A 16,770-nucleotide genomic window follows, 5' to 3' on the forward strand; every position below is an offset into this window, starting at 1 on the left:
ATATCTTTATAAGAAATTATTCTGGATTTAGAGTAAGCCCTTCACTTAACATGTGATATTGATGGTAGCAGCTTCTCGGCCCTTATGTGCTTCACGTTCCTTTTTCATTCCTGCCCTCAGTCCTGACCCCATATAATCTGCCCTTATCCTCAGGTTTCATTTGTTCTCAATTGTGTACCTTCTCTAGAAATTCAACCCAGTTGTTCAAGTAGCACCGTGGACATGCAGAGTAACACTGAGACCCAAGTCCTAAAACAAGACAAGTGGGAAGTTTTAAGATAAACAGAAATAAAATGTGTAGAGGTAGCAGATGATACTTGCATCTGGAATTGACAGACACCAACCACACACAGAACACCATTTGTATTAGTTTATTTCATTTCATATTCAGAGTTGGGAGCTAAATCTGTGAGGCAGCCAAAAGGAAAGACAGGAGGGGAGAGGCACAGAGGGAATAACTCTTCATGAGCACATATTAGAAACAGGTGCAGGAGAGGATAAGGATGAAGAATGACTCAGGTACACTCTTAGAGCTGGCGTCAGGGATTCTTCTTCTTGACCTGCAGAAGAGAGACCACTGTCAGGATCCTGGAGCCCGTGGAGCAGCAGACATGGGGTGGAGAAGACAGGGTTTGGAGTCTGACTTTGAGTGGGACTGGCTGGTCCTTCTCCTCCTCCACAGATACATCCTACCTTTAATGACTCCTGCATCTTCCCCCTTACCAGTGCACTACGGTTTTGCCAAGGTTACAAGACACATCAGGGCTGGGTCTGAGCTCGGAGTCTCTTTCTCAGATCAAGTATGAGGTGCCATTCTTTTCCTGCAATATCAGTTTCATCATGCTGCCCTCCTCCTTACCATGGCCATCAGCACAAGGGCGCTGACCAGCACAGCGTAGAGGGTGGCCTTCCCCAACAGGATTTCATAGAGCACGGTAGCAGACAGGACTCCCTGTTGATAGGACGCTGTTGGCAAGATGAGATAACACAGGGACAGCAGTGAGCAGGGGCTGTGGCCTCCTCTACTCCTCCCCCCAACCCACTATCCATGGGTTTTCCATGTTCTGGTTTCAAGCAAAGTCTGTAGGTGGAGGAGGAAAGAAGGGGCTCACTTACCTGAGGTGAAGCCACAATCTGGAATACAAAGGAAGAGAAATTTGGATGAGAAAATGTCAGTTCTTGAGGACACTGAGACTCAAATCAGACTTGGTTATTTATTTACTTGTCTAGATTTATTTATCTTCATTGATTATTTGAAAGGATGGGATACAGAAGAAGAGACAGATGGAAGAAGACATCTCCTCCATCCACTGCTTCTCTCCTCAGATGCCTGTAAGAGCCAGGGCTAGTCAGGAGCCTGGAACTCAGTCTAGGTTTCCCATGTGGGTAGGAAAGACTCAAACACTCTGGGAATCACTTTCTACTTTCTTGCGTCTGCAAGGACAGGAAGGTGGCTCAGAAGCAGGCCAGTTTGGATTTGAACCAGGCAGTGTGACATGGGATGTGGAGTTCCATGCAGGAGACATAACTGCTGTACCACATGCCTGTACTCATAGATTCACAGGCCACAAACATATCAGACGGTGCAGAGTGAACCTCTTCTCATAGCCCTGGCACTATATGCCTGAAGCTTCCACAGTGTTGGGAACCTGATCATCTAAATTATATCCAACAGGACCAGTCAAAGGGGCAGGAGAGACACCCTATAGATGCCAATCTTTAGGGCAGGACACCAGGGGAGCTGTCAGTAAAGTCAGAGGCTGAGGAGTATGGGGAGGAGTGAGCCTGGTGTGGTCTGCTCAGTTTCTGTGATTCATGGATGGGGAGTGTGCTCTACAGTTCTGGAAACTGCAGACTTTGTCTCTTGCCATCAACTTTGGTTTTTCTTCCTCTCTTGTCTTCTTCTCTACCAGCAAACTTTCATTTGCTAATGCTGTTTGGCTTTTCTCTAGCCTCCCCAGGTTGGCTTACCTGCTTTGCCCCGGACCCCAGCACTGATGTTCTGGGTCACAGGTTTGATCTCATTGTAACTCCACACATCCTCATCTGCGATCCCATAGAACTGGACTTGGCAGTGGAAGTAGTTGCGGGGGTTGTGCCAGAAGGCGGCTGACACCCGCAGGCGGCTGCTCAGGCAGTATTTGGAGCCATTGACGCCAGGCTGCTCCTTGAAGGGCTGAGGGTCTGTGCTGACCCCATTGTGGACCTCCTTCCCGTTCACCCACCAGCTCAGCTCCACGTGGTCGGGGTAGAAGCCTGTGGCCAGGCACACGAGCGTAGCCTTCTGGGTCTTGGCGATCTCTGCTTCTGAAGGCTCAAACAGAGTGACCTTGGGTATGGTCACCTGTCTCAGGTCCTCTGGAAAGTGAAGAGGGGTGGGGAGCAGGGCTGCTGTGAGATCTGTCTGGGCCAGTGTGTGTGTGTATGTGTGTGTACACGTGTGTGACATGGCCAGGAACGATTCATGATTGAGCACACCAATGCTGCTGTAGGTCGCATCCCATTCCTCTGTGATTGCACTGCCTCTCCCTTCTGTCCTGTGGGTTCACCCCAGGCACAGGGACTGTGTGCCATCTCCACGTGCCCCCATGATGGCATTCTAAATGATTCTACCCTGCACTCTAAGCAATGCCCTTCATTGCTATATTTTTATTCTTTCCCCTTCATCTATAAAAGTTTACCTGACTACTTTTTAACCATTTTACCTAGTAGATATTTAAATGTAGCCCCAGGTAGAAATCAGAACAATAGGATTTAATTAGAACTATCGAGTCCAACACTACGACTTTGGGGTAGTCTCTTCAGTATCTCTCCATTATCTCCATTATTTATTTCTGGCTGTGATATGAGAGCGAAAACACTGACTTTCTGTTTCTGGGAAATACCACATGCTCTTCCTCACATGAGGAAGCTAAGAAAAACACTCCATCTGAACACAGCATGGGGATTCTAGAAGCTGGGAGGTGTCAGAGGAAGAGAGGGAGTTTGGATAATGGGTACCAAAGGCAGAATTAGATCAAAGGGATGAGTTCCTCGTGTTGCACAGCACAGTGGGGGAAGGCTACAGCTCACTGGAGCCTCATATATATTGTATGAACAGATCAAAGAGAGATGCTTCAGGCTGCAATCATAAAGTGATGTCTGAGAAGGGGGAAATGCTGATTACACTCTATTGAAATTTAACACTGTAGGCCATAAATATGCTCAGTTATTATCAATATTTTTTAAAAGCACATACTTTTCCCAAAGGGTGTGAGAATGAAATAAGGGTTCAGAAGGCCTCATCTTAAAACACAGGTTGTTCACATCTGAAATGATAGGACTGCAGAAGAGGGGAATTTGGGATAGGGGAGACCTTGGGGGGCTAAGGTCCTTCTTCAAAAAAGGCAGCTGGGCCATTTTCTGTCTACTCGGGAGAGAACGTCTTTGTGTTTTGGTGTGTGCTCCTGAGAGCATGAGATTTCCTGATATTTTTGTCTTTCTCGAGGTCATTTTCTTCATGTCCGGGTCTCTCCGGCCCAGACCAACAGTAATCTCCCATGATTTTAAATTCAGGGATTTTCCCAAACTTTCTTGTGCCTTGGCAACCAAGTGTTACACTTCTCCGTACCGGCAAGTTTCCTAAACAAGCATCTGAGATCAGCCAAGCAGCTGATGCTACGAATCGTCTTCCTCATAGCATTGCTGCCCTCAGCATCTCACTCCCCATTTTACTCCCATAATAGCCTTCTCCCGTTGAAAACTCCCTTCTTCTGGGCCTGACATACATTTGTTTTATCGCATTATTTGCTTTCCATGGAATTTCTATTTCTCAGCAATTTTGTGAACATGAAGAAACATTCTTTTGTGCTGATATTTCCTCACATTTCCACGGAAGTGGCTACCGTGCAGGCCCGGCTTTTGGGTTTGTGAGCTGTGCAGCTGCACACACTCACAAGCTTAGTGGAATCCCAGGTTTGGATTAGTGGTAGCCTACTGCTGTTTTGAAATTCTGAACTTCATTTTGAAGTGAGAGTTAGACCTTCATTTTTATTTTGAGCTAGGTCTGCAATTTTTTTAAAGCCAGTCTTGCCTCCTTTCATGTTGGTGTCATCATTACAGTTTTAGGGTTTGAAGGACTATGATGCACCTGACATCCCAAATTACATCTGCAGTACTACTCCATTAGTCTTTCTGCAGTCGGTCTGTTTATGTACACTGTCATCTCACACACCCTGGCCCTAGGAAGGTATTCCTATCACTCCCTGTGTAAGTACACATCAATCTGTTGTGAACATTGAAGATGTGCATTGAACCACATGTGCCATTCTCCAGGACATTTGTCCATGCAGCAGGCAGGTCAAATGCAAACAAACCTTCATGACACTGGGCCTGGTCACTGTTAGCAAATAACCCAGAGGAACAGTCAGGGCTGGTGAGGTGCTTCCTGGCCTCAGAGCACTCATTGCTAGGCAATGTTTAAGTCCCTTCCAGTTCTAAGAGCATAACATCTTGGAGGGAATTTTCCCCCCTCTGCACAAAACAAACATCTGCATTTGAACACGTTTGTCACAAATGAACTCCTGGCATACTCTGGGCTGTCTAACACAGAGTGCTCATGTGGAGACCAAGGTTCTGGGCTCACAGGGCAGAGGATTCACCCAGCAGGTCATGCAGCCCAGCCCCAGAGGCCAGCAGCTCTTTGCTGACCAGCCACTGGCCGCCAATGTGGATGCTGTGCACCCATCCTGCTCAGGGACTCCACGCTTGAGGAGCAGAGGGAAGCAGGGAGGGACTCTAAAATTCATTTTAAACCCACTGGGCTACACAGTAAGTCAGCAATGCCTGGCTGGTTTGGACACTTCTTTACTGACTTGCAGTGGTCTTTGCAACTTGACCTCTCTGTTGTGCCTTGTCAATCCATTTCTTCTCTATCCAACTGCGCACAAAGCTAGAGTCACTTCTGCCCCATGACACCTGCCAGAGCTGCTCCTTGCAGGTGCCCATCCCGTCCCTGCCTATGCAGCTCTTTTTTCCAAGCGGCAGCTACACTGGGGTTCTAACCCCCGACCCTCACATCGAATTCTATCTAGCAATTCCCAGATTCCCAATGTATCCTCCCCTTTCCCATCCCTCATCCTCAGGAAAATTAAAACAAACAAACAAACAAACAAACAAACAAAAAACCAACATCACAATCTGGTCCTATTCTCAAGGTTCACCTAGCCTCAGCCCACCCAGTCCTGCATGAAGCAAGGAAAGCACGAAAGAGAAGTTGCACGGACCAGCCCAGATTGCCCAATCCTGGCAGAGACCAGTTCCTGTCGCACCCCACACCCCTCCGTGACCCCCGGGATGTCTGGAGCTGGAAGGTTGGAAGGTGCGGACGTTCAACTCACCTACGACCGTGAGCCTGGTTCCTGGACCAAGCTGCTGCTCATAGGAGCACGGAGGCACAGCTATGCTCGAAAACGCCCCCTCTGTGCTTGCCATCGGCGGCAGGCGACAGCGCAAAGCCAGGACTCTCAGCGCACCGCAGCCGCCTTCCACCCCGCCGCAGCCGCCCCAACCACCCTGGCCTTTAGTTCGGCAGGGACTCACCCAGTACGGTCAATCTGCTGCCGGCACCGAAAAATTGCTCTGTCCTTGCAGAGCACAGCTTGGAGGCTTGCAACAAATATCCGGCCAGCTGCGGTCCCGGCCCGCACTACCCCTAGCACCAGGAGCAGGGTCCTCCAGGTTCACTCAGTCATGCGGTCCGACCCCTTCCCCTGGAGGCCCCGGGCTTGTACCCGGCTTACCTAATACGGAGAGCCGGGTGCCGGCGCCGAAGTACTGGGTATCTTGGGCTCACAGCCCGCAAGGACAGCACAAAAACAAACCCTGCCATTGCTACCACCACTTCCCACCGGCGCCCCAGAACCCAACCAGCCCACCTCCCTGCTTACCGAGCACAGTCAGCCGGGTCCCTGAGCCAAAGTACTGAGTTTCTGTGCTCACAGTCTCCAGGCACAGGACAAAAACTGGTTCTTCCCTTTCAAGCACCCAGAACTTTGAGTGCTTGGGTCCAAACAGTTGGGCATCTGGGCACTTGTCCACCTGGTCCTATCTTAACCCACCCCCACCGAGCGCTCCAGGACTCCCCCACCCCTGCCCCACTGCACTCCTTACCTAGCACGGTCAGCTTGGTGCCATCCCCGAAGGACAGCTGCCCGGTGTTCACACAGCCCTGGGAAGCCTGGTGCAAACCTCACCTCCCACCAGACAAAGTTCAGCATCACCCAGGACCCCACCTCTTTGAGACCATGGACAAGCCAGAGTCCACTTCCCCTAAAGCTCCATTTCAAGGGGGTGGTCCAGGCTGAGTAGTTCATCTTCCCTTCTACCTGGAACCGGTGGTCTTACCTAGCACGGTGAGCCGGGTTCCTTGTCCGAAGTACTGCTCATTGTAAGAGCACAGTGGGAAACGGCTGCCACGAATTCCTGCTCATTGGCCATCTCCCTTAGCACCGTCTGGGAGTGCTCCCTCCATCTCCTTCCTGGATTTTTACCTGGTCACTTTATGAAGTGCTCCCCCAATTTGCACAGGAGAACCAGGCTGGCTTGCAGACAATAAAGTGGACTTGATATCTGAATGGGATGCCTGTGAGGGCAGGCTGGAATTGGGAAGTATTTTGGGCTATATCCTGCCTCTTACTGGATATATATGATGTCTAGTCTCTCTGACTTCAGTTTTTTTTTTCTCTGAAAAATGGGATGTCTCTCCCACAGTGTCCTTGTGGGTTCCTCATAATAAATGCATGTACATGTGCTTTGTCAAGGGCAGGTTTCATGACAAGTGGTGAGGGGTGATCCCACTCTGCTGCCTTGGCTTTCACACTCCTGGGAAGCTGCCCCCGGCATTTGCTGCTCTAGGCTCCTGAAGACCGCAGCAAGCGCCAGCTCCAGAGATCTCTCTCCCTTTGGTAGTGGCTACTTTATTGGGCAGGGCTTTTTGTAAAAGCACCTCCTCTACCTGAATCATTGTGCCCCCCCCCCAGTCCCCACAATGTTACATCACGATACAAAAATGTTTTCTTCTGCTCTCCCCCTCTGCCAACCACCAGGCAGGTGCAGGAAGTGCAGGTGGCAGAGGTTGGTCTGACTGAGTGTGGCTGGGAAAAGACAAGCTCGGGGTAAATTTAAAGTGGCTTGGGTGTGGTGGGGCTGGGAGTGGTGGTGGTGACAGGCACTCAGAGGCCCCTTCTAGAACATACCCCACCCTAGGGAGACATCTATGTCATTGGGTCTCCCCTCTGTGGCTCACTGTGCCCACCTTCTCAGATTGGCATTTATAATGAGGTGGGTGGGAGGAGCAAGGAGTGGAAAAGCTTCTCTAACAGTGAAATCTATAGAGCTCTTTTTGGCAACTTACAGCACAAGGACCAATTGCATAGAAAACTACAATCCTCTACTGCTTTCCAAACAAAGCCCAAACCCATCGCTCATGGGTGCCACAAGTGTGTATGAACAGTGATGACGTGACAGACCGCATGCTGATTTTAAGGACAAGAGTCCATTTACAGAACAGAATTTCCCAACTTCCTTGCCAGCCTTCTGTTTGAGTACTCCTGTCTCGTTCCTTAGACCCAGGCCACTGTATCATACTTCTAAAAGTATCTACTCACTCTCTGAGATAAGTCCTTCCTTTGAAGAATTGTCTACCTCAGGCTTGATCATTCCCATCAGACACTAAACATTGGCCTTTGACTGTATTTTAGGAGACAGTTACACTTCGTTTCAAAGCCTTATGCTGTATTCCAGCTCTTGAAGACTTACACTTTTTTTTAAAATGATTGATAAGTTCCTCAGAGATTGTAATTTGATATCTTTATATATTTGGAGCATGATAGAAACACATTAAGATGATACACATTCATGAGTGTGTGAGTGTGTTGCTTTTTGGGTGTGTAAATATATGGCTTGTGGACCTGGTGTGGTAGTCTAACGGTTAAATCCTTACCTTGCACATGCCTGGATCCTATATGGATGCCAGTTCATGTCCTGGCTGCTACACTTTCCATTCAGCTACCTGCCTGTGGCCTGGAAAAGCAGTAGAGGATGGCCCAAAGCCTTGGGACCCTGCACCCATGGGGGAGACCCAGAGGAAGCTCCTGAGTTTGGATTAGCTCAGCTTTGGCCATTGTGGCCACTTGGAAAGTGAACCAGCAAATGGAAGATCTTTCCCTCTATCTTTCCTTCTCTGTGTAAATTTGACTTTCCACTAGAAATAAAGCAAATCTTTATATGTATATACGTTGTGTACACACACATACATTTGTGCATATGCACACATAGCTTTGGATGCCTATATGTTGCAATACAGAGGACTCCTTTTTCCTGTGATAGGATACATGGTTTTTTCGGTCAGACCTTGTGAGGATGACAGGTGCACTCTGGGTTCAATCATTTATTCAAAGATACTACCCAGTATTTACACCAAATCAAGATATCAGTGTCATATCCTAGAGATACTATCATAAGTCACATGCTGCTTATCAAAGAATTTGCAGTCAAAAAGGGTTCTATACAAGTAAAGAGACAGTTTCCATTAAGTATGAGAAGTTGTTACTATGGTGGTAAACACTAGGCAATATAATAGCGAAAAGAAGATACACTCAAGACAACTCAGCAGAGACAGAGGTGGGCAAAGGCAATAAAGGACTAGAAGTGCAGAGTCAGTTATTTAAGGTTAAGTATGAGTTACCAAGGAAAGAGGGGTTCTATGTAATTTCAGACAGAGAAGCCATGTGCAGGGGAAAGAATGAGATGACTGCAAACGAAGGGGACATAGGGCTGTCAGTGGCTCTTTGGAGCTGTCTGAAGGACCAGCACTGCATCACCTTGGTGAGTTTGAGACCATGGGAACCATTTGAAGATCGTCTAGATGTTGGAATAGGACTGATTCTAGGTTAGGTAATTCTGTTTTATATCCTTCCAGAAGTTGATCAAAGACATTTTACCAACCATCTAATTTTCCAAAGAGAAATGTGTAAGTATGTTTGTAATGTAGGTTGGACATCTTCTATCAGAAACAAACTTCCGAGCTAGTGCACTTTGTTCTTGTCATCTGGAAAACCAACCTGATGAACAAAGGAAAACAAGCTGTGTACTCAATGAGCTGGCTTTGCTAGCCAAGGGACATGACTGGTTGGATGATGGGAACAATTTGTTGAGCCGTTGATCCTTGGGAGCTATTTTTCAAAGCAGGAAATAGGAAACAACAATCCTTTAAGTGACATCTCTTTCTAGTCTGTTCTAGCACTAACTGTTTCAGCACCTACACATCTTTCACAATTAATTGAGTTCTCTGTCAACCACAGAGTGAGTCCCTCACTTCTCCCACCTGTCAGAGATGCACTTTCCCTGAATATTATAACTTCCTCTCCCGACTGAACAGGGAGTGTCACAGGGAGTTCAGAGACATGCAGAAGAGAGACACAGACACACATGTGTCAGAGGCAACCCTGACCAGGGTGCTTTTATTCATTAATTCATTCAGGAATGCTAAGGTTGCTCTGGGCCAGGGAGATTTCTGCCACGATGGCCTAAGTGTGCACACACACACACACACACACACACACACACACACACACACAGGGGGAAGATACTGGGCTTTGTAGAGAGATGAGAACACATCTCCAGAAGCATTGATATAGGAAGCATCCGCACTGCCACTGGCACAGGTTGGAAGCTGCTGGTTTCATCTGCTGAGAGCTTCAGGAGTCCTTTCTCTTGACCTGTAGAGGATATTGACAGAGAGTTACCTATATCCAGGAATAGTGCATAATGACAGGAAGTGGGGGAGAGTATTGACAGGAAAAAGTAGGACTCCATGCAGTAATATCCCTTAAGTTTTCCAAGGACAACTTCCACTTCCTGATAAGGAGCCTTCCGCTGCAATCCTATTGAAGTACTTATTTTCCCTTGGTGCACATGAATGCTCTACTACCCTTTACATGCACTGGCAGGAGCTTACTCTTAGCTCTGAGCTGCTCAGTGCCATGTGTCTCTTTCAAACCTTCCCACCCACCCTGGCTTCTTCCTTACCATGGCCATTAGCACAAGGGCGCTGACCAGCACAGCATAGAGGGTGGCCTTCCCCAGCAGGATTTCATAGAGGACGGTAGCAGACAGGACGCCTTGCTGATAGGACGCTGTTGCCAGGAAGGGAGAGCAAGTGGTTACCTGTGAGTATAAGTGTGTGACATCCCCCTACAACTCTCTACCCAGTCTTGCAGTGTGACCCAAGGGCATAGGAGCATGAGCAAGGGAAGAAACAAGGAGGGTCACCTACCTGAGGTGAAGCCACAGTCTGAAAGAAAAAGAGAGCGACGTGGATGAGAAACTTCATCTGCAGCAGATGCACAATCAATCAATCAATCTGCTTACACAGACCCTCAGGCCCAAGCATCCTGCACTGACCACCCTTGGTCTTCCATCATGCCAATGTCAGTCACATCATCCTTGACATGCATGCAACATGCAGTATTGAAAGGATGGAGACAGCCCTCAGATGCTGAACTGTATGGGCCAAGGAGCTGGGGGCTCCAGGCTCAAAGCTCTGCCATGCTGAAGAGCTGGGGAGTTGTTCCCAGGGGTGTCAGCTTGCCTTCATAGTGGGCTTTAGTCCCTGTTCCAGCATTTCCCCCTGAACTTATTCTCTTTGATTGTCTGTTTAAGCTTTTCCATTTTCATAGTCTATGTGATTTAACTCAACCTCTTCTCCTGTCTTCCCCAGGCCAGCTTACCTGCTTTGCCCCGGACCCCAGCACTGATGTTCTGGGTCACGGGTTTGATCTCATTGTAGCTCCACGCATCCTCATCTGTGAGCCCATAGAACTGGACTTGGCAGTGGAAGTAGTTGCGGGGGTTGTGCCAGAAGGCGGCTGACACCCGCAGGCGGCTGCTCAGGCAGTATTTGGAGCCATTGACGCCAGGCTGCTCCTTGAAGGGCTGAGGGTCCGTGCTGACCCCATTGTGGACCTCCTTCCCGTTCACCCACCAGCTCAGCTCCACGTGGTCAGGGTAGAAGCCTGTGGCCAGGCACACGAGCGTAGCCTTCTGGGTCTTGGCGATCTCTGCTTCTGAAGGCTCAAACAGAGTGACCTTGGGTATGGTCACCTGTCTCAGGTCCTCTGGAAAGTGAAGAGGGGTGGGGAGCAGGGCTGCTGTGAGATCTGTCTGGGCCAGTGTGTGTGTGTATGTGTGTGTACACGTGTGTGAGATGGCCAGGAACGATTCATGATTGAGCATACCACTATGCTGTAGTGAGTCTTGTATGCTATGGCGTGCTACTATCAGCCCCTTCATTCAGACACACACCACCTGCTTCTTACCCTAAGGTATCATAATTATCTTGACTTTCTTTGCAATGACATCTCTTTGGGAACTTTTTTGGTCAGTCTTCCTTGTTCAAACCCCAGACCTTTAAGCTGTCTGACTGAGTAGAATGAACTTGGATTTTTGAGGGAGTAACACTCTCATTAGCAGTGTAATCCCAAGGACACAATGGATTTTTTCTTATTAGCTTTTTTTTTTTTTTTTTACATTTGGCTGGCACTCGTATTAGAATTAACTTTTCCTGCCTGGAAGAGGCAGAAGAGGCATTTCTCATCACATCTGACTGTAATGCTTTGTTTACACTACACACAGCCAACTCACATTTTTTTTTCAATGTATGTAACTTGTTTAGAGGAGCCAAGTTGCCTCTGGATAATACCTTATCTGATGCTCCATCTTCACTGTTCCACTGAGGCCCAAGGGGCTGTGGTGGCTTGCCCAGGTGGCTGCAACCCTGCAGAAGTTCCTGCTCACCAGCTGAGCCCTTTCTACTTGGTGGTGTGGCTGTCAGGCATATTTTCCTGGCAAGGTTTGAAATCCTAGTTGGCAGTCAAGGCTTACATCCTTAAAAGAGGTGAAAGCCTGCTGGCTTAGTATAAGAAACCACCAAGTCCAGGGGGTCATCTCAGCAGGGGGTTCGCATTGTGAGGCCCTGGAGCCTCTCACAGGCATGGTGGGCAGAGGGAAAGAATTCCTGGGATCATTGGAAGGAATGACCTCATCTGAAATCCTAGGCAGAATGGAAAAAGTTCATTCATTCTTCAGCCACCCTCCCGTCACCAGAAGTTACTGTGTGCTCTGTTCTGAGCACGGGAGTGAACTTTTGACACAGAAAAGTGTAGAGCCTAAATGCCTCCCTTTTGTGCATATTTGAGAATCATTTCTAATGGGAAAATGAAAACACAGAATTGGGGGGAAAAAAAGGTAAACTTGTGAGATGGTGAGGAGAAACAGAGGAGTTAAAGAAATAATCGCAGTAAATTGAGTCATGCATAAATTTATGAAAGAATTTTGTAAGTTAGTTTCTTCTGTTTTGTGTTAGAGAACCTGAGAGAATTTAAGTCATTTTTTAAGTTGCGTGAGTCCCAACCTCTTCACTCCTTTGTCCCATGCCCTCCAACTCTCAGGAAACTTCTGGATCCCGTGATCACTACTTTCCTTGGAACTCCTTTCCAGGTACCTCCACTTGCAGAGCAGTGTTTGCCCAAACCCTTCAGTCCTGTTAGGGCCTGAGTCCCCTTCCTCCAGCCAGGACCCCAAGCCATCCAACAGCGATCTATTCATCTGTCAACTTCCTCCAAGTATGGCAAGGTTCATGATATGCTAGGGTTTCATGATGGGCCGCTCATCCTATTATCCCAGTATAAATCCAACCATAGGTTCAAGATAATGAGTCTCCAACTTATTTTTTTATGCCTTTTCTGCTGCTAAGATAACAGTTTCTTCTCCAATACCTGTCAAGCACAGTGCTTCCCAGACACTCCCCAGCGGTTCCTGCAATGCTGTGGCTGGGACTTCAACCAGACCTCAGGAGCAGCGCTTAAACCACCCTGTTCTTGACTCCCATGGTCTCCACTGCCCAGTAATCCTTTGGACTCTGTCAGGAAGATGGACATAGCTGGCCAGATGCTAGCCGAGACCGAGGGGGGCAAAGATGGATACAGCTGGCCAGAAGTTAAGTGAGACCGAGGGAGGGGAAGATGGACAGGAAGCCTTTTTTCTGGAGGTAGATGTTGGGAAGGATTTTGGCAGAAAAGACTGGGTCTTTGGTGAAGATGAGGTCAACAAGGCAGAGTGGATTAAAGAGGGAAAAGAGAACAAAAGGAGATCTGATAAAAAGAAGATGTAGGGGAGCAGGTCCAACAGCAGACTGAGAGGAGAGATGAGAAAAGTCCTGGAGGACAAGGAAAAGAACACAACACAAAGCTCTGAAGACTGACGGAGGAGTCTGTGAATGAGCACCTGCAGCCAACGCAGCAGAACAAGACAGGCCAGCTCCAGGGAGGCCAGAGAGGGGACAGGACTCCAGGGAGGGAGCAGCAACTTGGACCTTTACCCTTCCCCCCAAGTCCCTTCCCAGCTGCCCAAGCAAAGCAGCCCTCAAGCCCTCATACCTGTCACGGTGAGCTTGGTGCCGATTCCAAAGTAGAGGGGTGAATTAGAAGCACACAGCTGCAAGTGGTCTGAGTAAAACCCACCCGGAGCTCAGCAGCCAGAGGGCAAAGCTTGGTGTACTCCAAGTGGGAGCCTGGACCAGAGCTCTGCATTCCCGGAATTCCTCTAGGGACAAGGCTGAAGCACAACCTTGGAGAAGAAAGGCAGGGGCCAGAGACCTAAGAGGGCTGGCTCCATGCACATAGGAAGGAAGATGAATCAAGGAACAGGGAGGAGGCAGATCACAGACTGGAGACTTGGAGGGAGAAATGGAGGAGTCAACCGAGCTGCGCCCAGGACAGCAGATCCAGCCCCATGGACTCCTACGAGGTAAGAGGCTTTACTCTGCCCTTCCACCAGTGCCGAGAGGACAGACTGCTCCCAGGCACAGTGACCCCACCACTGTATCAGACCTATGAGAGTGAGCAGGGTCCTGAGGACAAAATACTGTGGCTTCATGCTACAGCACGAGTGTGGCAAACCCTGGAGGTGCTCTGGGGAACCTGCTGAGGACTGAGCTCCTCACTGGACCCTGGGGCTCTATCCATCCTCCAGCAGCCCTTCCATTTGCAGCCATCCTCTGCTGTTTTCTCCACACCTGCCTTCTTCATGTGTCCTCCTGCAACTCCAAGCTGGTTATATACCACCCCAAAATATGCATTTTACTTACCCAAGACAGATAGCTTGGTTCCGCTACCAAAAGATAGTTTTTCGTTATATGCACACCATTAAAGCCCAGCAGGAAATCTGACACCAGCTGGCCTTCCCTTCATTCCTCCCCAACCTACCAGCTAGCCCTCTCTCCCACTCCTTAGATAATTTTAACTTTGGGAGGTGCAACAGCGATGGGCAGCTTTGCCACTTGAGAATGCTGGGGTCAGAGGATCGAACGGCTGCACAGGACCCTCACACCTCTCTGTGTCTATCTGCTTTCTGCATGAAGAAGAGAAAAGGCAGGGCCATGTCTGAGTAAGGTGAGGGTCTCTTCCATCTGCCATGGCCAGCAGACAGGAGTGACAAGGTGATCCTTTCCTAGCTGAGCCCACCTGCCACTCAATGGGGGCCCATGCTTACAAGTCAGTCCACAAGGTATTGGAGATGGAGGTTACCCCCCCTCCATCATGCTACATCAAGGTGAGAATTTAGATCTTTCTAGTAAAAATACAAGTTAACTTACACTCCCAAGACAGCCACTGCTGCTTCCGGATACTGGCTACTCCTTGTAAGTTCCCAGCCCTCCAGTCCAGACTTACACTTACCTACAACAGTGAGCCGACTCCCCTTCCCAAAATAGAGGGTGTTTCCAGAACACAGCCTCCCAGGTCCACTTCAAAACCTCCCCTGGTCTGAGAAGCAGAGCTGGGAGTTGGGACAGGCGGGGCGTCTATGGCTTTGCTCACTTTCAAGCAGTTCACCAGCCCTGCTTCACTCACTCCACAAACACACCCCGAGCTTGCCCAGGACCCAGTCGAGAAAAGAAGACAAACTGGCCTCCTGTGAAATCCAGAGCCAGGGGAGATACGAAGGCCTTGCATGGAGTTTCTGTTGGACAGATGTCACAGCTCATCCACTGCCCTTTGGGCGTTCCCTGGCTCCCATGTCTCAGGGATCCTCTCGCAAGGGCAGCATCATCTCCTGTCTGTCCCCTGCCCTGTCCCCCAAGGATCCGCTCAGACTCTGCTGAGACCTCCTGGGTTTTCCAGGTACATTGACCTACCCGGGGTGCCTTCCCTGAACATGATTCCATGCAGGAAATGCTGTCTCCCTCAGCCAGATCCCAAGCATTGGACTCGCCCTTTCCTCTTGCGTTTCCCAGAAAAGAACACCCCTTCACTGCACCCTGCCCAGAGACCCCCAGCCTTACCTACAACTGTTAGCCTGGTCCCCGAGCCGAAGGTGTAGTCATAGTTAGCACATCAGAGCATGGCCACTCCAAAATGGACCCTTTGGACCCACTCTCCTTTACAAATGCATTTGGGAAGGTATCCAAAAGTCTTACCTACAACCGCGAGTCTGGTTCCTTCTCCAAAGAAAGCTTCGGTGTTGGCACAGTGACTTGAGGCAAAGTGGAAAGTGAATTCAAAACGTGGAGAAAGGAAAGCCTTGCCTAGTGTTAGGGGAGTCTGGCTAAGGAATTGCCTTGTGCTGCACAGATACTGTGTAGAAGAACACTTCCAACTTTTGACCCTTAAGGCTACAGAGCAAGGCAGAGTTCATTGAGAGAGTCCTATGCCCTTATTCGCAGCTGACAAATGCTATCTCTCTGAGGTTCTCTTTAAAGGGTGTCAGCCTGTAGGGGGAAGTGGGTCCCTGAACCTATTTCTACACCTATCAGGACCAGGGTATCCCTGGCTTCTAAAAGATCACCTCTGCTGCACCTTCCCGTTGAACTTGGGACAGTTCTCAGAAGAGGTCCCTCTGAGTCCTTTGCCTGTGAGACCACTGAGGCATTCTCTTCCCTTTGGAGTCTCTCTACATGGGAAGTTCCAGTTTCAATCTGGGCTTGTGTTTGTCCATGGCCATGTGATCATGGGGTGAAGCAGAAGTACTCTGAATGAAACCACACCTGAGCTCCAAGCCCTTGGAGTCAAGTGGAGGCACTGAGGCCTTTGGGACAGGCAGATAGGTTTTTGTAAAGGAGCACCGTTGACTTGTATCACCGTGGCCCCCCTGTCCCCACAATGCTACAGCTTTGTACAAAAACAGCTCCTCCCATGGGCCTGCCCCTTGGAGCCTAGAAGAAACCACTGGGGGCAGCTGCTCCATTGAGGGGAATGGAGAGGAGGGCAGGTGATGCCACACCCGTCATGTGTGCGGTGATGGGGTGTGGCACAGGCCCAGGGATTCCTCTTCACTCCTAAGTCCTTCATCAGGATGCCTGAGCGTCTCAGACTGCGCCTCGCTATAACAATGCTGATGGGGCAGCGTTCTCCTCTATATCTGCCCTCCACCAGCTGTCGTCACACTGGGGACTTACCCTATCAAAAAGCAGCAGTCTCCTATGCACTTTGGTCCTACCCCAAGGCTGTGCATCACCCAAGGACCCCACCTTGCATTTGAGAAGACTCTTTAGCACCCAGACTCTTGCTCCTGGGAAAATTCTGAAGTTCCAGAGTGGTCATTTGGGTTCCGGGAGTCTCTGATGGGATCATGAGCAGATAGAATGATAGCTGGGAGTTTGCTGTGTCTGTAGCAGCAGGTATAATAAGCAGGAGGACCACGCTCGCTGTCAGCACTTTTGAACTCTTCCTGTTG

At 49.2% G+C, this 16,770-nt stretch overlaps 2 gene segments (V, D, J or C); both read right to left on the reverse strand.

Annotated features, from left to right (window-relative positions):
* Positions 1 to 356: 356 nt before the first annotated feature.
* The window catches only part of LOC121170947, a 171,482-nt gene continuing 155,068 nt past the window's right edge, over positions 357 to 16,770 (reverse strand). The window contains 5 exon segments of the C gene segment in view: positions 357 to 560; positions 860 to 966; positions 1,117 to 1,134; positions 1,972 to 2,358; positions 6,151 to 6,208. Coding sequence covers positions 540 to 560; positions 860 to 966; positions 1,117 to 1,134; positions 1,972 to 2,358; positions 6,151 to 6,208 — 591 coding nt within the window.
* Positions 9,474 to 16,417, reverse strand: LOC121170950. The segment is given in 5 exon segments: positions 9,474 to 9,758; positions 10,069 to 10,175; positions 10,316 to 10,333; positions 10,770 to 11,156; positions 16,318 to 16,417. Coding segments are annotated over 5 exon segments (540 nt in total).

This window comes from Ochotona curzoniae, unplaced genomic scaffold, assembly GCF_017591425.1.
Source record: "Ochotona curzoniae isolate NIBS_2020 unplaced genomic scaffold, NIBS_Ocur_1.0 scaffold_2476, whole genome shotgun sequence".
NCBI lineage: Eukaryota > Metazoa > Chordata > Mammalia > Lagomorpha > Ochotonidae > Ochotona > Ochotona curzoniae.